The sequence below is a fragment of the Strigops habroptila genome, chromosome 7 (assembly GCF_004027225.2).
Source record: "Strigops habroptila isolate Jane chromosome 7, bStrHab1.2.pri, whole genome shotgun sequence".
NCBI classification, from domain to species: Eukaryota; Metazoa; Chordata; class Aves; order Psittaciformes; family Psittacidae; genus Strigops; species Strigops habroptila.
Window position 1 is genome coordinate 51947812 of NC_044283.2, and position 23030 is coordinate 51970841.

Consider the following 23030-nt stretch of genomic DNA (forward strand, 5'->3'; position numbering starts at 1 on the left):
CAGCACAAACCCTTACCTTAACACTGAGAAAACTCTAGCCATTTTTCCTATTGCTCGTATCTTGTTCCTAATAACCTCCTTTCGAGCAGCAGCTGTTGCTCCTATGGAAAACACATTAAAAACAGTTATAGGGATTTGTACACAATATATCAGTGCTCTGAACTCTAAATACAAGAAACATCATACTAAGCCACATTTGTAATCAAAACTGAAAATACTATTTTTGTTTACAGCTCAAGACTGATCGTTTTTGAACAATCTAGTTATTAGTACCTTTAGAAATGTGATCGTTTTCCTGCTACACATTAAAACTGCATGGTTTTCAATGTAATCTAATTTTCCATTTCAAAAACATTTTCAGAGACCATACTTTTTTGAAAACAGATTTCTTCAAAAATAGTGAAAACGCCAAAAAGATATTCAACGTGAACAGTGCCCAAACCATTAAAAAAGAGTTAAAAAGTTAACAATGGAGTTAAAATCTATTTCACAATCTTATAATTTTAAGTGAAAACCAATCACATTTCATTTCATTTTCTTGAAAAACTTTATTGGGTTAAGCTTAAGGTCAAGAGGGTCCAGTTAGGGTTTTCCCATCTCTAGTTAAAAAGCATTTAAACGGTTATAAAACCTAAAGGCAGAGTCCTGAAAAACAGCATGAAATGGTAAGGATTGGGTTGGCTGGCTGTGGTTAAGAGTTCCATACAGCAACTTCCTGCTTATCACTGCTATAGCCTGCTCAAAATTACAATTACTTTGAAATTTGTGAATTCACACAGTAAGCTGCCTTAAACAAATAAATAAATCAAAAGGCATGCTGGAATAGAGACTACAGTTCAGCTAAATTTGCATGTGCGCTTGCTAGTTGGATATCACCAAAACCCAGAGTATTATTTGTGCATCCAAGAGAACCACTTGAATGGGAAAACCAAAGTTATCAGGATGAGTAATTTCTTTCAATAAGGACTCCCCATGTCCCCAAGAAAATGCCATGCTATACTAAATAAGCCATTTAATTACCACAATCATAACCACATACACCATGACGTTTTCTCCCAAAGGTAACCTTGGTTTGTATCAGAGGTTCAAGAGTGCCACCTGAAAACCACTACACATCACAATATCACTTCCTTCTTCGCTGCTCCTGAATCCAAGGACAAAAATAAAACTATCTATTTTCAATTCCTTGCAAATTGATCCATAGTCCATCATGGAAGCTAAATTAGCAGAAAGGGACAAAAAATGAGGGAGGTGGTTATGGCAGCAGAAGGGACAGCCCCAGGGAGCTGAGGCAGTGGCAGGGCGAGCTGCTTGCGGGTACTGGGCAGGAGAGCAAGACACTGCCAAACACGGGTGATGGGTGCAAGAGGTGAAAAGCTGCAGAAGACACAGCCGTGGGGCCTTGCCATGCAGACCTTTCTTTGCTGTATTATGAGCACAAAGCAACTTCAGCCGAAAGGGCTCATAATGAAATGCAGGCTCCACTGAACTCAATGGCAAAAGTCCCATCTGCTTCAACAGCACTAGTGTCTCACTTCTCTGTGCAGCCCCAGCTGCTCTGGCCTGTGTTGGTGAGGTACAATGCTGCCATGCAGGAGACTCACTGAGTTGCTTCTGGGAGCTGACTATGCAATAATTCTCACAGGTTGAGTTTTCTCCACACACCTTTGCTGGTGGCAGTCCCGTGGCTCTCCTATCTGGCACTGTCACCTTTCCTATGGCAGACTTCCCAATTGCAATTAAATTTGTAACAATTTGAGACTACCACTGGAAATGCAAGCATTGCTTCATGATATTTACTAGATGACTAGGTGGCCTAGTTGATACCTTGGCACTTCAGAAGAGATGAAAAGGAGGTACACTTTTTTTTCTGTGCTTGAATTTAAAAAACAAATAGCCATTCTTTGCAAAAAACTGTCAAAATTTAAAATAAACTCAATTCACAAATCCTAAAGCTGTTCAAAAGAAAGCTAAGAAACTGTAGGAAAAAAAAATCACAGATAACAATAAGAAAAGTCAGGATGAACCTCACTGTAACTTTTCACGTTATGGTCAAGATCAAGTTTAACCCCAAACAATGTAAGGAGTTTGATGATGTGGGAGCTTGATAGCCATCCACAGGGAATCCTGTAGAGCTGCCTGTGGAGTCATGTGTCCCTGACCAGCCCATGAACAAACAGGTCCACATGTGCCACCTCCTACGTGCTCACAGCTATCACAATATTCATGCTCCAATCTTTATAGTGGTATGCTTACGTACTGAGATATGTTCATACATCTGCTGAGGAGCATAAACTAGATGTCTTACAATCATACACGTTACTTTTGCGTGCATCTGTCTTTGGGGCAGGTATTAATCCATTATTTCCAGGCATTTCTAATAGTGCTCCTAGACTGTCTTGAAATTATGAGCCTGTATCTTGAAGTTCAAACTGAAAGAAACTATGCTCAGAATGATGGCTTTCAAATCTCCCACACATAAAGATAAAAATACAAAGATGTAAAAACTATAAAGATAAAAAAAAAGACATTAGGCATAAATGTCTAATTCTAGACAATGAAGAGTGGGAGAAACTGCTGTAATTCAGCTGTAACTGAATTAAATATATTCATAACAGCTTAATGAAAAACTTAAATTAAACATCAACAATTGAGCTGGGTTCTTTGAGAAACAGAGGGGGTATATCCCTGCCTCAGTTACTACGATCTCACTGAACTCCACTCTCAACATACACACAACATGCTTTTCAGCCTTTTTTACCCTGAAAACACTTAAACACAACTTGTCTTTTTCTTTTTCCCCCCAAGTGTCACTATCCCTAGTTGTTTATTACAAACCCACACTGTTCTAGATTTTATAAGTATTTTCAACCTTTTCCAATCACCGCTAAACTTCCAGAAGATTTGAGACCTGAAAACTGCAAATACAATATATGACTAAAGTGAAATACAATACTCTACACTTAAATGTAAAATAAGAATGCAAAAAAATACTTAATCATAAACCAGAACAGGCCTAAAGGAAGTATTTTGTTTCTCATCAATACACACAAAAGGTTACTAAAACATACACTTTAAAAATTTTGGTATCCACTGAGTTTCCTAATTTGTAACAGAGCTGTGAAAATGACTTAAAATGTTCTGTGTCTACTAAATTAGTAAATTAATGATTTTATTTTTGCTATTTTTTAAACATTATTTGCTAAATTGTGCACCTGATATTCACAATATTTTATGACCCTGTTAGTTTTGACTGAATAACACTAACCCATACAGTATTTGATTCCCTAAGTATTTATACATAAATCTTAGACTCACATTTCAAGTGTGAATACTCTGAAATTCACTATTACTATAAATCCTTATGAATTACTTCACCTACGCTTAAGCATACACTTAGGTGAAAGTAAATGGCTCATAACCTGAGAACTGGCTATGAGCAAAAGGGTTAATTTTAGCCTTTGCAAACATTGCCTGATATCCTTCTATGTTTTTACTTTTCTTTCATAGAATCATAGAATTGTTTAGTTGGAAAAGATCTGTAAAAGATCTTTCAATATCTACACAAACCCTATTTGCATGAAGGAACTTAAAAGAATAGTATGAATAGCATGAACACAGCCAAGTTTAAGACTGGAGCAGAGAAATTATTTGGGAAGTAGAATAAAACCTTTGAATCTTACTTCAGTAATATAACCAGTTCTATTAGATTTCAGATTTGCAGCATCCAAACATAGATCTCGCAAGCTGGATATGCGGGACTTATGTGAAATGTAATTTAGACCTTTAGACTAAGAAGCAGAACAATGGGGAGAAAAAAAAAAAAAAAGACTATAAAGTCAGAAAATATTCTGAGATGTAGGATTGAACAGAAAGAAAATAATACTGAGGAAAAAAGCCAAATCCAAATCTCTCACTGGTATCCTAATACATTATGTATTATCTAATTAAGCATAAGGAAAATTAATGAAACTTAAGCCTTCCAACTTATTGAATACCTTTCTTCTGTGCACAAATGGGATCTTCTTATGAATTCCAAAGGGGGGGGAAAGAAAAAGATCAGTGATGTTTGTAGAATGAAAATAAAAAATAATACAGAACATTTGACAACATCAATGGAAACGTAATGTTTAAGTAAAGTCTGAAAAACAGAAAAGAAACAAATTAGGCAGGGAACATCCAAAAGGAAAGAAACAGACTGAGAATGATGGGGGTGTTGGGGGGGAAGAAAACTTTTCATCTTAAAGCCTTGTTAGTAGGTTTTGCAGTAAGCCAGCATGCAGGCAGAAGATCAGCAGTGAAGCTTAGCCTTGGTGTTACCACCCCTTGAACACACACTTCCTCCTACATTACTGCAGCTGCTTTGATAAAGCTTAATCACTTCTCAAAACCAGCCCCCCAGTTCACGTGGGGTGTGCCTGCCTGACGACACCTCTTTTCTTAGAAGAAACAAGCCAATTGTTCCAGTTTATGTATGTCTGAAAGAATAGCTTAGAATGATAAACATGTCTGTTATTTCTTCCAAAATCTGCGCTATTTACTGCATGCATATTCAAATGGTCCAGCAGCTTACAGTTAACAAATCCAAAGAGCACCATGGTATTGCATTTTAAAATCAACTATGTTTGAGAGCAAGACAAGTGCCGCTCTCAGTGCTCAGGCACAACTACACCAGGATATGTGTTTTGGGGGCCCTGGTTATTTATTGCATGCTGCTAGGCTGGTCCAGAGGCAGAGCATACCAATGTGCCATAGTATGGCTCATACAAAAAATGCTTTGGGCATAGAAACAAACGTACCTGGGCAAATAAATAAATTAATAATTAAATAAAAAGATAATAAAATGCTTCTTTGCAACCAACTCACAGAGATGAGATACTCTGCAGCCCAACTTTTCTGGTTTGGAGGAAGAACAAACATAAACCAGTGGGAAAAGTCTTCCATTTCTCTCGTAGTAAAAATTAACTCATTGAAAAGCTAAGACTCTCTCACCAGGTAGTATCATGAACACCTTTATCAGAGCATTGGTAAGTCACTGAAATCTAAGGAGGACAAGACCTTTGATTTTGCTCAATCAGTCTCTGTGTTAGTTAGTGCTGAGCTTGCCCCTGGTAGTTTATTGCACTGAAGATCTGTGGCAAATTTCGCCTGCCACTGTTGACAGCAGAACCAGGTTTTGATTGGCAAAAGAAGTTTGACTTGGTAATTTCTCTTTAGGCTTGGACTGCAGCACTGTGCTGAGGAAGCTGTATTCCAACTGCGGAATAATTGCTGCACTGACAGCCACTTTTCCATGAGAAGGCTGTGAGATACAACTTTGAAGGCAATACAAAAATTAATGCAGGTAATTCAGGAATGTCTTTATGCCAAATCATGATAGTGATGCATACAAAGCAAGCTGTGCATTTGTGTCAAGTTGCCTATTACATTACTGCACCCTTTTAATTAGCAGCTTTGTTTTTTCAATCACATGCATGAGGCCAGAAATGTTGCTAATTAAAAATAAAACAGGACTCCAACTATATGCTGGCTAGGTAGAAGTATTTGCAGCTCCTGTTGCTAAGCAATACACTTGATGCACAAACCATTACAGCAAATGAGTTAACGTTCACACAAGAAATTTTTTGCTGGATCAGATTACATTGCAATCACCATAGCAAACAGGAAAGAGAAAGTACAGCAAGAGGAAACTATCAGAGATAAGAAAACTTGACCTATCATATTCTCTCATTCTTAAAATGAGTAAATCCAAAAGGCCAATACAGGCCAGCAGGGACATAAGGGATAAAGGGCACTACAACTGCTGTTTAGGCTTTCTCCCACTAAGCATACACAGGAACTGCCCACAACAAATTCATCAGATCCCCATGATGTGTTTCCTTAAGCAAAATAAAAGATAAAAAATAAAAAATAGAAAAAAAGAAAAAGAAAAAGAAAAAAAAGGGGGGGAACACATGCTGCTGAGGATCCTGCTCATGGCTGACTCAGAACCAAAAATAGTAATTCAAAAAAAAGGGCTCAGAAGAACACCATGCACTGAGGTCAGACAATACTGATGGGGCTTTGTTTTGAAGGGGGAAGTGAGAGGGGAAGACAGAGGGCAAGAAAGCATAAGAAAAGATAGCAAATGAATGATCAGTGCAAACCATAGTGATGGATCATTCTCATTACATGTAGGAACTCAGGTCAGGGCATGTTCAAACTGTAAGGAGAGAAAGGAAATCAGCAGCGAGCCCTCGAAACTACTGATGATATAAAAAACAAGTGGTGACTTTAAAGAATCATTCCATCAGATAAAATGCACCCACTGTTGCAGATACCAGGCATTTCCTTCTATGGGAAATGCTGCAAAAGAAAAATGTCAGTGGGCGAATAGGACTGTATTGCTGCAGTCCTCCAAGGAAGCTGGACAACAACAGTGGAAATGCTGAATCACTGCAAGACTGTCAATATACAGCCCTTACAGAAATAGTTTTAAGCTGATAATCATTTCAGTCTGTTTCATCAAGAACACAAATGAAATACATCTTGCAGTTTCTCCGCCAGAAGGCAAAGCTCCAAGGAAAAGAAAAAAATAAGGAAAGATATGGAACTCAAATCTAAGAGAAAGAGGATTTTTCCTTTGTTATACAGATAGTAAACCATAACCCACAAGGAAAATATTAAAGATATCAGCTTCTATTTAAATTTGAATCAACCCTCACATTTGCTTTTATGCCCAAATCCTTCAGTCTCTTCCATGTGTGCGATACCCATAAGCCCACTGCATCCAGTGGGCTGGAGGTACAAGCATGTGCCCATAGCAAGCTGCAGCACCAGTGCCACAGACCCCATTTTACAGCTGTAAGAGGATTAGCTGGGAAAACAGACATGAACATATGCCAGCTCTGACTTTAGCTACACATGCTAAAGAAGACGACATTTCTAATATCTTCCCTAACATAATGTTTTACACAGAGAAATCATTCATACAGAAAAAAACTGAAGGCAGATTTAAGACAACAATATTAGCATTACAGTACCAGCAACAGTTTAATTATTCCTTATCTGGAAACTTTAATGCTGTTAGATATCATTATGCAGTACACACACATGCAAGCCCAGAGGATTTCAGCCTGTCTGCCTGCAATGCTGCAAACTCCACGTCTGGAGTAGTGCTGTGTAAAACTCCAGGGGAGGCAGGATGAGGAGTCATCCTCCTCGCATTAAAACCGCCATAGATGTAGAGACCTCCTGCAGCTGGAAAGGGCTGCTGTCCCCAAAGACCCCTAATGCCTCATCATTTCTGAGTCTGCATTTGAAAATGTGCTCCTGAGCTGCAGCTTAGGCATGGGAATGCTGACACACTAGAGTTTTAGAAAAGGACTACAGGCGCTGGCCTGCCTATGCTCATGCTATGGAAGTTTATAGTACAGCTTTAAAGGAAAGTATTAGGCCAATGCTGAATTCATTTAAAATCCTTCCCATAAAGCCTTTGCTTTGGCATTGCATTCAGTGGGATTTCAGCCTGCACTTAAGTGCTTTCTTGAGCCAAGGATTTTAAGCACATGGTTTTGTTGCTACTGTATTTAATTTGACACAGTTTTACTCATTGTATGCCTCCGTACTGTTTCACACGCTGCTTTAATTACACAGTAGCTACTTATTTAAATTTCATAAGAAAAAAACTGGGCACAATATTCAAACAGGTGTTTTCTTCTCTCCACTGATTACTGGTTTCAGTACATTCAGTCTTTGTCCCAAGTCCTGCAAGATAATTGTTCATGTCCACACTCTGTGGCAGATGCAGTACAGGGATTTCCATCTGGCTTTTCAGAGCAAAATCAAAGCGCTATCATCCATGCCCTTCTTCTCCATCGCAAAAGAAACACTTGTCAAAACATGCGATCCACCTTCCTCTTCCAAAGATTAAAAATAAAAGACTTGGAGGGAGAAGTTTAATTATTATATACAACTTCGTTAAATATTTCTTACTTGAAAGCTCTTCATTCTCCTTGTTCATTTGTTCTACCTGGAAACATCTTGAGAATAGCTGGTAGTGCTAGATTTTCCTGGGTTCTTCTTTTTTTTTTTAGTATTTCTTTTATTTTCCTAGATTATTTTATTTTATTTTGTTTTAAACACTGAAAGCAGCCATAGTGAGAACATCAGGGATGCATGGAATTTTTAATTTAGTTTTGCTCAGTTGAGAAGGGACATTCTGGAGAGCTGCAATTTACTCTTGCACAGCCTAACAGAAACCAGAGTCTAATAAAATAAATTGACTTCTAAGAATCCACAAATTGCAAGATATAAGGTATCATTTACAGTCCAACCAACAGGTACAAGGCAACTTATCATCATATAAACTCCAACACAAGTGGCAACGGAAGTGACCATTCCTCTCTTCTTAGCAGAAATGTCAGGTCAGAATATTCTCTGTGTTTGCATATTGTTGTTTTATTTTTTAATTATTATTGTATTGCTTTCTAAAGCCTTTCAGATACACAAGTACGTTAAAAGAGGTGACTAATGAAACATTGCAAGAACAAGTCTTCCAAAGTTGTGGTACCAATGTTCTAGAAGGAGCTGTGCAGGAAGCTCATTTCATTCTAGAAAGGTAATTTCACTGATATAATTAAACTTTCTATGAGGATCCCTTGGATCTTATGCGTGAAATCAACATCTTACCCTTTTGGGAGAACACAATCCAGATTTCACGGTGGGAAAAACAGATTTTTTAACCCAAAGAGTGAGACCAAGAAAAGGGTTAGAGCAGTTCAGAAGATCCATTAATTCCTTCCAAAGCATGCAGTGAGGAAATCCACTGGAGTCTAGCGTAACAGTTGCTTTCAGCAGCACATAACTTAAATAGAACTCAGAATATTATCCCCAGGGTTAGTAAATAACCTTTTAAAATAATTTCAAGGCAAACAACCTCAATCAAGGGCAGGAGGCTCTTACCATCAAACCCATCTTCCTCTGTCCCCAGTTCATCATCTGAGCAGATGTTCAGCACGTTTACCAGCATCTCTGTCACTAAAATAGAAAACAAATGCAAAATGTTGATGTTAAGCTTCTCTAGTGTGTAAGAGAGCAAATTCTAGCTGTAGTAGTGTTAATGAAGATTCAGTACAGAAACAGCACCCACTTTTTAAACAACATGACCTTGTTTTATGCATGTAGTAATATAAGCTTGAAGTCTCCTGTGTAATTAATAAAAAGCACAGTTTTCCATAACAATTGTTCCAAATGTAACAGATACCACAGCAAATAGACCTTAAAAAGGAACGTGTTTAAAAATCTCTTTTTGCAGTTGTCAATAAACTGGGTAACTTTTGTTTTCTCCTCCTCAATACATTTTCACCAAAGGGACAGTGTCCCTTGAAATCAGGGCAAATAAACTAGATGATTGTTTTAAGTTCCTTCCAGCTCGAAGTATTCTGTATTCAACAGAAACATTGTTGGTGAATACAGAATATATTCAGCTTGTTCACTTTGCATCTTGCACATGGAAGGGTCAGCCTCAGGCTAACCCTTAACGTGGTCCCAGCTCCTTCTGGAAAGGCAGCAGTGAGACATTAACCAGAGAGCACACAGAGTAAGAACAGCCAAAAAAACCCAGAAAACCCACCACCAGCAAAAAATCACAACCAAGGAAATATAATTTAGAGATAAAAAAAGCCAAAGTTATGAGGTAAAATGTGAAATCATTAGCAGATTGAAAAGAACTCCTCTACATGTAGTAAGCATCATTAAAAGGGTTACCAGGCATGTCTAGTCTTGCACTAGCTACACAGGTTGAAACTTTAAATTTTTTAATCAAGTAGTTATTAAAATTCTCTTCTGTGACAACTATGATGGCTTAGAATATTAGAAGGGTGGGACAAAGCTATATTTTTCCTACATTAGTGCAGGATTTAATATTTTCCTTTGACAGGATTAGTGGAAAGACTTTCCACATTAACAACAACCAGTGAAACTAACACCTTCCTACCTTGGTTGGCCTTTGAAGGAAAAAAAATCTAAAAAAAAAAAAAAAAAAAAAAAGGGAAACAAAAAGCTGTGTAGAACATCCTCTTACATCCATGAGCTTTGCTTTGCAGAGAAAGGGAAAACACTGATTTCACTTCTTGGGGGCTCTAAAATTTCCAAGCAATTGGTAAGAGTGACCATTGGGAAGACATGAAGGATCAAAAAAAAAAAAACCCAAACAAACTCAAACAACACACACACGAAAAAATAATAAAACAACTCAAGAAAAAAGGAGGAGTGCCCATGGTCTCAGAACATCAACAAATCTGACCGTCCACGCTGCAACCTCACCTGAGGAGATCACTGATGGAAACATCTGAAAAACTGGCCTTACAGAAGGATCTTACAGGACTTTAGTGTGCATGGAAAACAGGCCCATCCTAAAAATGGCCTGGCTGAGTTTACAGATGAAGAAAATGCAAGCATTTTATCTGCTTCACAAGAGTCTGCAACATGCGTCAGTGTGGATTATGTAATGTCTCCATTAGTGGAAACAGCTGTCTATTCTTTGTTAATCCCTAGTTCATTGTCTATCCACTTTGTTCACAGAGACCTCGGGCATCTCACCAGCGGCTTTCCTCATACAAAAGAGTAGCTGAAAACAAAGCTGGTCATGACTGCAGGTAAGAGCCACAGCTGGCTGTGTTTCCAGTTGCCTATTAAGAGAGAACTGTTATTCCAAGCAGCTTTTAAGAGTTTATTATAGTTTTCTGGCAGTAATAGCTGTTGCAGCAATATACTGTAATGGATGGATCAAAGCAAGCTTCATCTCAGTCCCTGAATAAAATGACTTGGGATTTAAACAGCTTGCATTATGTACTCATTTAGTATGTTAGACCAAAGTGTTTCCATGCCTTTTGTGTGCTTGCCATTCATAGCATCAAGTTGACTTCAGGCAACATCAAGAGCATCGTGTTTCAATAAAAGACCATTTATGTTCTTTAAAGTCCTCTTGCCAGCAATGAGGCACCATATGCCCTGGGCAGAAAAGGGGCTGAGGAACAGGTTTTCATTCTTCCTGCCATCTCTCCAGACCAGTTAACCAGACTGCGTCTTAGCATCACCAGCTCTGTGTTTGCTGATGGAAAAGCAACCCATCATCATCTTCTCAGAGAGGTCTGCTGGGTAACCATGAAGTAGTGAGGTCTGTTGTGATGCACCTTGAGCAGTAAGCAATATCCAACAGAATGCCCAAGAGCTTATAAAGGAAGAACTGAAAAGAATTTTATCCAGTGAATGCACCTCTGGCCTGCAATAAGACCTGCTTTTACAGCAGAAACATAATGGCATCATAGCCTGGAAAGAGTGGAAATTATAAAAACATCTGAGAAGTGTGATTAACCATTAGTAATTTCTTGCCCCTGAGGCCTGTTTCTTCAAATCTGTCCTCGAAAACAAGTAATCTGTCTTCAAATTATTCTTGCCATTTCAAATAAAAGAGGCCACATGCACAGTGATTAAGAAACCATACTGTAGTTTCTATGAACAGAGCCAATTTACGTACCTTTCTCACCCACAAATGGCAAGGACCAGGTAAATACATCCATGAAGTTTGGAAGCCAGTATGGATGAGGAGAGCAGTTGAACTGTCTGATATTCATAACATTGTTCTCATATTTCAATACTGCAGCTAGGTGGGAGAAAGGAGAGAAACAAGAGATACATTAGCCACATGTGTGCCCAGCTACCAGACCAGTAACGCTCACAGCATGTGCAGCCTGCAGAGCTGCTCGCCACCTGGCAACCACTTGACCCAGTGGCAGCACTTGACTGCTGGTTATAATAGGATACAGCCTTGAAGAAGTTGCAAGCCATTTTCAGTCTATAAGTGGTGTTGTCAGCTTTCCTTGGCACTAAGATGGGTTGGTAAGTGAATTAATAACTCTGAGTAGTGACGAATATAGGCTCTAGCATCTGCCACCAGCAGAGAGCGAGGCAGAGCATCCACAACCACCCATTTCACACAGTTATCTGAGCTCCTCACAACCATACTTTGGAGATAAATAACAGAAAAGCGCTGATCACTCAAGAGTTTGAATGCTGCTCTTCCAATGTACGTTTTCAACATATTTTATCCATAGTATTATACAACAGATGATACTTTCTTCTCCCAGTATTCAAATTCTAGGTACATGACAATGTGCTCCCTACAGTATGAATGAATACTAATATGATTTGTCTTGCACCAATTGAAATTTGTACCATTCTTGTCAAAACACACACACACACACAAAAAGACAGACTACATTTTTAAAGTACTACGCCAAGTTCAGTGTTAACTTGTGATAATGGACTTCAGGTTCATATCTGAAACAGGATCTGATTAACCTATTTTTGCAATATTAACAGAACAAAGTAAATCAAAATATTTCAGTAAGAAACAGAAGAGACCATAGCTGTACCTAGGCCCAATGCAGTCAAAAGTCAGATGGAAGATGGAAAGGCTGAATGTGGCTTGGGTATAACTGTGAGCACAGTCAGGAGAGAAAGGGACAATACTATTTTGGTTAGTGAGGAGTAATGCAATGTTAAAAATGTGGCAGGTGAAATAAAATGAACTCTACAATAAGCCTAGATAATTGCCCTGACCCAACCTCATTTTCCAAAATATAAAGTTTGCCCAACACGACATTCAGCACCAAATCTAGACTTCCACGCACTTCTGAAAATTTTTATAGCAATAAGTGGTTAGTAGGGTGCTGCAGATTACCCAAACCTTAGGCCATTCTTTGATACCACCTGGAGAACAGACAATGTACATGGGTTCAGCAGCTGTTTGTGTCACAGATCTATTAGCTGTCTTTAAAAGAATGTATTGAGGGACAGCTTTCAAAAATAACGGTCTTTCGATAAAAATCATCCAGTGCTGGATTTCTGTTGTTCATTTTATGGGCTAACTGACTCAGCTTGGGAAACAGTAAAACTAAATCTCACCCCTTCCTTCTGTTTTTAGTATTTTATTATTTTTTTCTTTCTATCTTCTTGCAAAGACACACACAATATAATATCTTCATAATGCAGTTACTCAACCTGGGAACAGTATCTCTAACCTAACTAGGGTGTATTTTAATTTACAGAATCTGTTTCCTGAAATTCACTAATTTCTAAGTTTCACAGGCAAAGAATACATGTGCTCTTGGATGTGAACAGAGCTATATATGAAACAGAAGAGCAAGTATCTCTCTGCTCATAAAGAAAAAGGTAGTTTTGAGATGACCAACAAACAAACAGTGGGACTTATAGTTCCAGGGGCCGGTTATAACTTAACAACCAGCAATGAAGTTGCATGACTACATGGCACAGCACCATAGGAAATACAGTGTACTGCAATGCTGGCTGAAGGGGGAAGAACAATTTCCCCTGATTATTCATCTCCTTCCATTGACTAAAGTGTGTGTCAGTTTGAGAAGAAACTGTTTTGATGCACTAGACTGTTTCTTCCCACAAAAATTTACTAGGTTGCTAAATATCTTCCTTTTTGTGGCCGATGACAGGGTCTGGAGTGACCTGGTTGTTTCTAAAGCCTACTCACAGACACAGAAAATGGCTCGCTAACATTTACATGAACTCTTGCCAGCCAGACACCCTGCATTTAAATAAACCACATTTGACTTTTGCCTATCCTACTCTGACAGTTGGCAGACATTCTTCTGCTCAGTAAAATATAAATGACTTAATACTGCTATTAGCAAAAATGAGAAAACTAGTGTTGATCTTAGTATCTCCATCACTTTCTGGCTGAAATTCTACATGGCAGATCGAAATTCATTCTCCTTCTATTACATGGACACAATTGCATAATAAAAATAAATAGTTTGTGGCTATACAGCAAAAATGAGACAAAACCACACAAAAAGGACCACTCATAGTTGTGAATATTCATGGAGAAGGACTAAACCTTCAAATTCATCATCGTAGTAAGCTGAGGTAGTTCCCCTTCCCACTGTTTCTTCATTTTATCCATTCAGTCTATTTCTATTTCTATGAAAGTTGAATAAATCATTTTTACAATGAATGTTTAAAATTTGCCTTAAAAAAGTCTGAATCATAAGTAGAACAGTCAAAAAACATCAAAGTAAAGACAAATGGCTTTAGGTGGGTTTGGGGTTGGTTGGTTTTTTTAAGGAAGATAATTTATTTGGAGATTACTGTGAAAACCAAAATCTTCATACCATCTTATTAATATATATACATGATTATCTTACAAAAACAAGTTCTGATAACAGTATTTTAAAAACTATTGTCCTCTGTAAATGACCTGTACAGCTCCCCTACAAATGAATTCAAAAGACACTTGAAATAAAATAATACTTTACAATAGAGCAGGGTATAACAGAGATAGAAATCTTCTAAAATAATCCTAGTCTTGAAAAAATAAAATAAAATATGGTAGTTGTCAGTATCACAAATACTTTTCAGAATTTTTTTATTTAAAAATCTTTAATTTATAAGCACAATGTGAACAATATTTTTATTAGGTACTAATGAAGATTATATTTAACATTAAACAAACTGGCTCTTGTTAGGATTGTGCAGTTTGCACTACTGCTTAGTAGTCAGAAGAAGAAAACTTCACCCAGAAGATATTCTCAGATAGCAGGAGTTGCCCTGAGCTTTTCTGGCCCCTTGCTTTCTTTTGGTCATAGCTCTTTTTTTGCTCTCTGTTGGCTCAGAGAAGGTTTGGAGGTTTCACCTCTGCTTCATTTCTTAATGCACATTAACTTGACATCTAAGTAGCTATAGGAGACCCTAGCACCCCTGAAAGAACAGGAACCTTTTGAAGGTTGTATGACTACAGGCCACACAGTCACTAACGGAGGAGACCAAAGAAAGTGGGACGGGGTTCCTTTGGTTATGAAACCCACAATTGAGGAAACCTGACTCTCTCCAACATTTGCTTATTATTCCAAGCTGCAACCTCTGTATTTTTCTGTCCAAATGTATACTCAGACAGATACTAGCAGACCAAGCCACCAGTTTTATCATGTATAATCACCAACCAGAAAAAGGATCTTATTTTATTATTCTTAACAGCCACACACATTTTAACCTAATTTTGGTTCTTGCTGTTGTAAATGAGTTTTAGAAACTCATGTTTTGTAAGATAGTGCAGATATCCCAAATGACATTATATTTCTCTCCAATGCTGGTAACCTGAGATACTGGACACTGAAATCACATCAGAGTGTAATAAAAGACTAAGGCAGCAGGCAAAGACCATCCATACTGTTTAGCTTTAAGCATTTAACATAGGTACCTAAGGCTGGAAATATGAAAGGTGAAAAATGTGCAGGTAAGAAACCTCGTTCCTTCAGCTAGAAATGAAGACAGCTCTTCTAACCTTCAAATATGAGAACCTAGTGCCATCTGAGACCCCCTGGGGTACCTCCTTGGTCTCCCCCAGTTAAAGATGAGCTGGGATGGCCCCGTCTCTTGTGTCATACCTGTCAGATCCGAGTGGATGCCTCAGACCTCTCTGACACCTTAAACGGTGCTTTAAAAGCCTGTATGCTGGGAGGTGGATTAAGGCCTTAAGCAATGTGAACGTCATTAAGCTATGTGACCAATAGTTCAGAAATACGTATCATGCTTTGAGATCTGCTGAATCATTTTTCAGTATAAATTAACTGATAACTTCCCCCCCCAACCCGATGGAAAAGAGCATGGTAGAAATAATATCCCAGAATGAACTACATCTTTTTAGACAAACAACCTCAAAATAATTTTAGCAAGCAAGTTAACTAATTTTCTTGTATTTTTTACAGAAAACTCATCCTGCATTTTGAAAATAAACACAGCAAAAGGTCTCTCGAATTCTTCATACCTAAGAAAGAATTTCAATTTCTGATTTAATGCCAAATTAACTTTAGCATTAACTGTGCAACTGGGAACAGTGCCTTCTCCTCCAGCAGAGTTGCTAAGTAACCACAGCGTTTTCTGCCCAAGACAGGTCATGGATAAGGGTTAGTAAAATGCTTTAGGAGTTTAAACATTATCAAAGGAAAAGAATATTTACTATACAAGGTAATAATATAAATAATCGTGTATTAAAAGTGGGGCCAATTGCAGTTGGGAAAATCTTCCCTTCCAGAATTCTGAAGACTTTTATTCTACAGGTGCAATTGCGTCTTCCGAAGAGAAACAGTGCAATAGCGTTCAAGATTTTTTCAATAGGTTGCAAAAAAATCACTCCTGGCAAACTCTTCTGCGTTGGCAATGAGACGGCCTAGATACCCTGACAGCTCCTCTTTAAAAGCTTTAGTTTCCGTGACAAGGCCTCATCACAACAGCAGAGAAAAAGCATTAAAGAAAACTATAAGGGCAAACAGAAGGTTACTGCGCTTTTTTTCTCCCAAAGTGCTATTATTTTTTGAAGATCATCCTTGTCTTCCAGGTATATTACTCTGCCTTTTTCCAATATAATTTTCCTGTTAGATCCATTTGGATCAGGTACATTTCTTAATGGATACCTATGGTATACCGCATGCTGATACTTCATATACGTTTCACTGATACATTACTTATCTGATATGTTAACAAGCATACCGATGTACAGCTGGTTTTGATTTTTCTAGTATCCCAAACTCTCCTGCGTACTGTCTTTGATTCTTTCCTTCATCATCTGCTTTTCCTTTCAGCAACACCACATGTACGTGGCAGCATGTTGGAAGAAACACCACATTATTTTTTTTCCGATAGCTTCGGATTCTCTGGTGGTTATCTCACCACTATGAAACCTAACCTTTTAAAAGTGTTCAAAAGAGAATAGTCTGTCTTTAGACAGCTAGTTAAAATTGTTCACTCAGCCAAAAAGCATGCACTTACTGAAGTGACAGCCAGACGCTAAAATATGAAGTATTGCCAAAGGTTTACAAACAAATTGCCTGCCTCTGCAGAACTTCCGGAAAATCTTTCACTTTTTTTTTTTTTCTTTCCTTTTTTTTTTCCTTTTTTAACAGCATTACAGCAAGCCCTGATTAGGGCATTAAGCAACACTAAATGCTGTAATGAAAGTTTAGACACGGTGCAAGGCCGGCAGATCATACAACTCAGTCATTTTTGGCACCTTCTTACTCTTACACACCTTACTTGCTCTGTGGAACTTCTCCTGGTGATGGGCACCCTTGAACCCAGGCGTAAACCTGTACTTATACAGCTTCCTCAGAGTTTCTTGATCAGTACAGCCTTCCTCTGAGGCCCTGAATTCACAAGTAACTACCACAATCCAGTTACCATTTATCTTCTTGCATGAGGAGTTTTGATCCTCTCCAGAAGGGGTAGTCTTAGAAAATGATCAATGCACTGGTATTTCTTGTAACAAGTTTTAATAATAATCTTAAAGTATCTTCTTCTTTATGCCTTTTAATAATCTAAATGAGAGCAGAAATGTTAGAGAAAGCTATTAAGACACTGAACAGAAGCTCAGAAGTTGCCAAAAACTATATGTACAAATTCCTCCACTTTGCCAATGCTCTCCATTATAATGAATATGGAAGGCATTAATAACAATAATGAAGAAAGATGGCCTTGGAAAGAGGAGGGACTCTAGGCTCCGCATATCTAGGTAGTTGCCAAGTCTCTGAATCACGCCTTGAAAGTGTATCTCTCTGTCTCCATTAACTACACAGGGAACCCTTGACAGGAGCCTCCTAATTGAAAAACGTAACTTTGGCACCCGCAGTTGTGCATGTGTGTGGGCTGGGGTTGCAGCACGATCAGCAGCCACATGACAGATAAATTATACATGCAGCCTTCACGAGGCAATGGCCAGTAACCAAAGGATACAGAACACTCCCTTTGGTGCCAGAGTCAGTTAGCGCAAAGCCAAAAGAGATTCCCATGCTGGGTCGGTACTGTGAGACAGCCCATGCAGAGGGTCCACAGCAGCGTTATTAACAGCAGATATGCTGAATATGGTCTTGTTCGGGTAGCTTACCTTCAGCTACTCCTGCTGAACCTCCTTTTGCTCTGGGAATGTTGCCTCCCTACTGCTCTTTGAGGACATATCTGATCCCAGTGGCTGTTCTCCAGCAGGGATTGAATAAGACCTTGGACAAAGTTGGCAACCAAGCCCAGTCCTTCTGAAGTGCTTTGAAGAAGTACAAGAAAGTACATCTGCTTTAATGGGTATGAGAACTATCAATCTGGGGTAGAAAATGAGCATTCCTAGCCCCGTGCAGCTTCTTAAAAAAAAAGTATTTATCTTCCACAACACTTCATATAAAATGATTTAAATTCAAAATTTAAAAATTCATGTCAGTCGTAGCTGGAGCCTCTCAGGAATTTATTTAGGGTGACTTTATTAGCTAAGTGACAACCAGAACCATACTAAGAATGCATACTAGAAAGGAAAGCATTTACTAGCAGGAGATGAACTCCTTTTCCAAGGACTGGCAGTAACCAAAACCCAAAATGATCTGTAAAAATCAGTCATGTTCTGCACCAGTGTGCGACGAGTCAGCTACAGCAACTGTCCTCTAACACCTCGGGATGGAAAAATCTTCCTTTGCCTCCTGAAATCAGTCAGTCAGTAACTCTGTGTTCTTATTTAAATAATCTGCTGCAAATCAAGGAAGCCAACAAGTAGCCATGTTTTGGGCTGATTGAGGATGATGGTGTTTTTCTTTCTTGAAGAAGAAAGCAAGCACCCAACTGCTATCCAGGTGAGATGCATGAGCAATGCAACATGAAAAACTATGCATGATGTACTTTAAATGCCAAGAGCCAGTGCAATCAGTCACATGAAATAACGCATCGAAACTTCTAATGAGAGGAAAAGGAAGCAAAGACAATGGAAATCAAAGCTGCTAAAGGGTAGTCTCTACATTTACAACAAGTCATGCAATAGAGAGTGGCACATCGGTACCGATCTTGCACCTCTCCTGATTTGCCTGAGCTCACTCAGAGAAGGTATCACCACCAATGCACCCAAACTTCAGCTGTGACCGCAGATAGCCAGCGCCTCAGAAGCTGGCCTACAGCCTTTCACCAAAAAGGCTTTCCAACAGTTTTAAGACCTGCCTGCTACACTGGAGCATTATGGAACAAGGGAAACGACCCTCTCTTCTGAAACAGAGATTATGGAAATGCCCTTCTCTTCACCACCCAAACTCTGTGATTTCAAATTCAAGATTTTGAATATTCTAAATCACCGCTTTGCATTTAACATTTGCTCTCATGACAAAAATCCCCACTGTTCACCCTTTGCCTTTGTGTGCACAGAGCTGTCTCCATGCATTAAGAAACAAAAGGTGAACACTTTCTGACACCTCACGTGTACAGACCTGTCACTGGTCTGCCTTCTACTCAAAGCAGCCAGCCCAGAGAGTAAACACACTTTTCCACCAACAGCAATGACACTGCCAAGAAATTAACACACTTCTTGTTCATCCTGCGCTTCTTGGGTTGCTAGCAGAGTCCCTGTATTATTCACTTTTACAAAAGTAGCAACTGACAGCTCTGCTTGCATGTTTTTTGCAGAATGCTCTTATTAATTTTTACACAAGTTAACATGCATATTGAGAACACCAATGTGTACAGACCCCATTATCCAACTGTGAAGTGTTTCCTTCTCTTGCATACAGTTCATGGAATAGCAGCTTTTAGATCGTAAGTTTTATAATACTAAATGATGCCTGAAGAAGCTTTCTTTTGCAGGTTTAAGAAAAAAAAAAAAAAATTGGTTACTTCCTTTGCAGGCAAGCATCCAAATTGGAAATATCTCTTCTCAGGAAGGATTGATTTCTTTGCAATGGAGCTACTTTTAAAAGTATCATTGAGAAAAAAAGTGGTTTGTTTTTCTCACAGAGGAACACAAATAACTTTAGCTTTACTGGGACTAGGAGTAAAGCAAACAGTACTGCTCATTGTAAGATACAGAAAGACAGGTTTATTAGAATACTTTATTTTTAGAAACATGATTTTGTTTCCAGTTCATCAGAGGAGATTTCAGAGAATGCATTGAACTAATAAACTCAGAGAAGCTGCAAACACTTGTGTTCAGTGGAGACTTTATAGAGTGACCAGCGACTGCTGTAACCTTTTTTTTTTTTTTTTTGCTAATGATATTTAATTTCCTACATAATGGTTTTCAAGTGATTAAAAAACCCAAAACATAAAGGAACTCAGACAATATCTATCCCCTTGCTCTATCCACTGATGATCTGCCAAAGTGTTAGCTGGCTAGAAGGTTTGCATATATAAACTCCATTAATTTTACTGGAAAGGAGCAAAGGGACAAATAATTATAAGGAACGCTGGGCTCTGAACATCTCACGTAGAGCATTTCTTAATACACTTCTCTTAGTTAATAGAGCTGTTTGCAGTTTTGTTTCCTGTGTAACACTTACTTAATAACTTGCAGTTGAAGAACAGAAATATCCTAAGGCATATTACAATCTATAGTTATGTTCAGAGGCATACATCTGCCTGTAATAAATTTAATTAGATTTGCATTATGTAATAAATGGAATGGGCATGAACTAACAGAGGAAGAAAATGGGAATGAACTGATAGAGAAAGGAGTGAAAAAGAAAACTACTAATATATTTGAGTAAAGAGAAGTACAGTCTACTGTATATTAACAGGAATGAAATTCTTACCTTTGTTATTGTATACATCTAGATAGTTTGGTGCTGAAAAAATTGTGATTAGTGAAGGGAAGCCTGTTGTTTGGCTTTTCCTGTACATACGATACCTGAAAGGAAAGAGAAGATACTAATTATTGCCCAGTGTTTGTTATGTATATTTGTCACTGACCAAATATAGTGCAAAACCCCGAGTACATTACTGCAGTGGCTGTTGACAAATGCCAAGTTAGAAAAACATGCATATGGGATTTTTAAAGTGGAAAAAAGTATTTCCTTCAGGCTCACTTGTTATATCTATCTGGGATGCCCAGGGATCCGCACTATGCTTGAAACCTGTGTCCCTGTCTGAAACTTAGCGATGGGTTTTGTTACGAGTTCACTCAGTGCCCATCCTGGAGCCACATGGCCTCTATGTGTGTGCACTCCAGGACGTTCCCAGACTTTCCCTCTGTGGGACTGCGGGTGAAGGCAAGCACCAGCACGTGCCTTGGAGGTGCACAGTTCTGCCTTAAGAGGAGAAGTGTTTATCCTCCATGACACTCCAGCTCCCTGCCCTCTCTGGGCAGGCAAGTGATGGCAAGGCCAGGGGAGATGGAAAGTATGGGAAGGGGAGGGGAAACAGAGGGTCCAATATTTTCAGTGCTGTGTCTAATCTCATCCAGTCTATTAGCCAGTTTACTAACACTTGCATTAGTAAACTTGCTTGCATAGGTTTTCATTACCTAACCTTGCTGCCTTCTGAAAACTAAAAGGTTTATTGGACCAACATATAATTAATCAAGCATTAAACCTGTAGTAATTGCAAGCAAACCAACCAAACAGTATTTGTCTTACTAAGACATAAGTAGCAGCAAATACTGCTCTTCAGTCTTCAGCTACAAGAAACTGAAGAATCTGGCAGACATGTACAATAGTTGCACAGCAACCATTGTATAGTTTCAACGCAATCCTTTCTATAAAATTTTCTTTTTCACTCTTTATTGGAAAGCAATACAATAAAAATGAAATTTTATTACCCTTGGGTATTTCATGTCAGTTATTTCTGGCAGAGTAATAGCTTGCTTTTAATTGCATTGACATTTTTAAGTATGTGAAAATTCAAACATTCAGAATAGCTTTTTATATGCATAGCAACTACCGACCTCATTCCTACAATCTTGTTACTTTATCATTTATTACTATTCAGGTTGGGTAAGTTTCTACATCCAAATAAACACACTAATAATTTCTGCAAGATATGCAAAGCTATTTATTCAGATACCAATCCTTCATTAATATCCCACAAGCACAGTACATTTCAATGAATAGATAATATTTTAATTTTTTACAGCTGCATAGAAAATTCTATCTTTACACAGACAATATTCCATGAGGGAACCATCAACACTCCCTGGCGCTTGACCTGGATTGTTTTTGCATACATTAAATTCATAAATGATACTCCTGCATAAAATCTGTTTGGGCTAAGGAGTACTAGAAGTGAATTTTCTTGATAAAGCATAAAAACAGTAGGACCATAAGTTTCATGTAGGCGTGAAAGACTTAAGAGATGACAGTTCTGGCCTTCATAAGCCAAATCACTTCCAAGGCATCATGGCAATCAGTGTGTTTGAAGTCTCAGGCACATTTGTAAAACTTCTTTTTCTGAGCTGATTTTTTTTCCTTCCCAAGTTTGGCATCAACGTGACAGACTTGTGGTTATTTTATGCCACTTAAAATCACTGAGGCCAAGTAAATGGGACATGCGAGGATTCATTAAGTCCTATAACTCAGTAATAATGTAAATTATGTTCTAATGCCAGTGTATGTTTTTATAGTATTACTAAAAAGTGAGGGCTGTTTCAACATAACTTTAAGTTTTCCAGTTCATTCTCACTCAGTTGTTCTTTCTTTACTTGCTCTGTTTGAGAACACGAAGCCATTATACATTATTAGTGCCCCCTCTCCACACATACTTACCCAGCATCCTGGGCTTCATGAGCTCGGAGAATAGATAACAAGTTATTGTGCTGTAGAAATTCACATACTGCAGGGTAACTGTTCAAAGAAAATAATAGCACCTGTTATGGCATTATCAGAAGCACCACATTTAGCTCTAGCTTTCAAAAAACGTTTTGTCCAACATGCATCATTCATGAAGTCAGCCCCTGCTCTGCAGGCAGATTTCAGTAGAGAAAATACTAGCAGCAGCACCTTTTTTAATTCCACCCCATACCTGCATGGAGAGGAATACTGGAGAGGTGCAATTCATTACGTAACAATAATCACCCTATTGCCTGTCAGAAATGATTTCTTTTATTATACTTTAAGATTTGATGTACTCTGAAGAAGAAGAACGTGATACAATGGTTACTTGCAACAGAAAACCTCCTCACCCACTAACGGCAGTGTGCACAGGGTGCTTATGGACACCAGATAATAAGGTGG

The 23030-nt window shown here is 38.4% G+C and overlaps 1 protein-coding gene across 2 annotated transcripts in view; it reads right to left on the minus strand.

The window, feature by feature from the left end:
- The window catches only part of PPP3CA (protein phosphatase 3 catalytic subunit alpha), a 187861-nt gene that overhangs the window by 11958 nt on the left and 152873 nt on the right, over window positions 1-23030 (minus strand). For both annotated transcript variants that reach the window (XM_030491535.1, XM_030491536.1), the window contains exons 7-11: window positions 22563-22640; window positions 20616-20710; window positions 11519-11644; window positions 8944-9018; window positions 17-101 (exon numbers count right to left, since the gene is read on the minus strand). In XM_030491535.1, the coding sequence (XP_030347395.1) occupies window positions 17-101; window positions 8944-9018; window positions 11519-11644; window positions 20616-20710; window positions 22563-22640 (459 nt within the window). The remainder of the gene's footprint in view (window positions 1-16; window positions 102-8943; window positions 9019-11518; window positions 11645-20615; window positions 20711-22562; window positions 22641-23030) is intronic.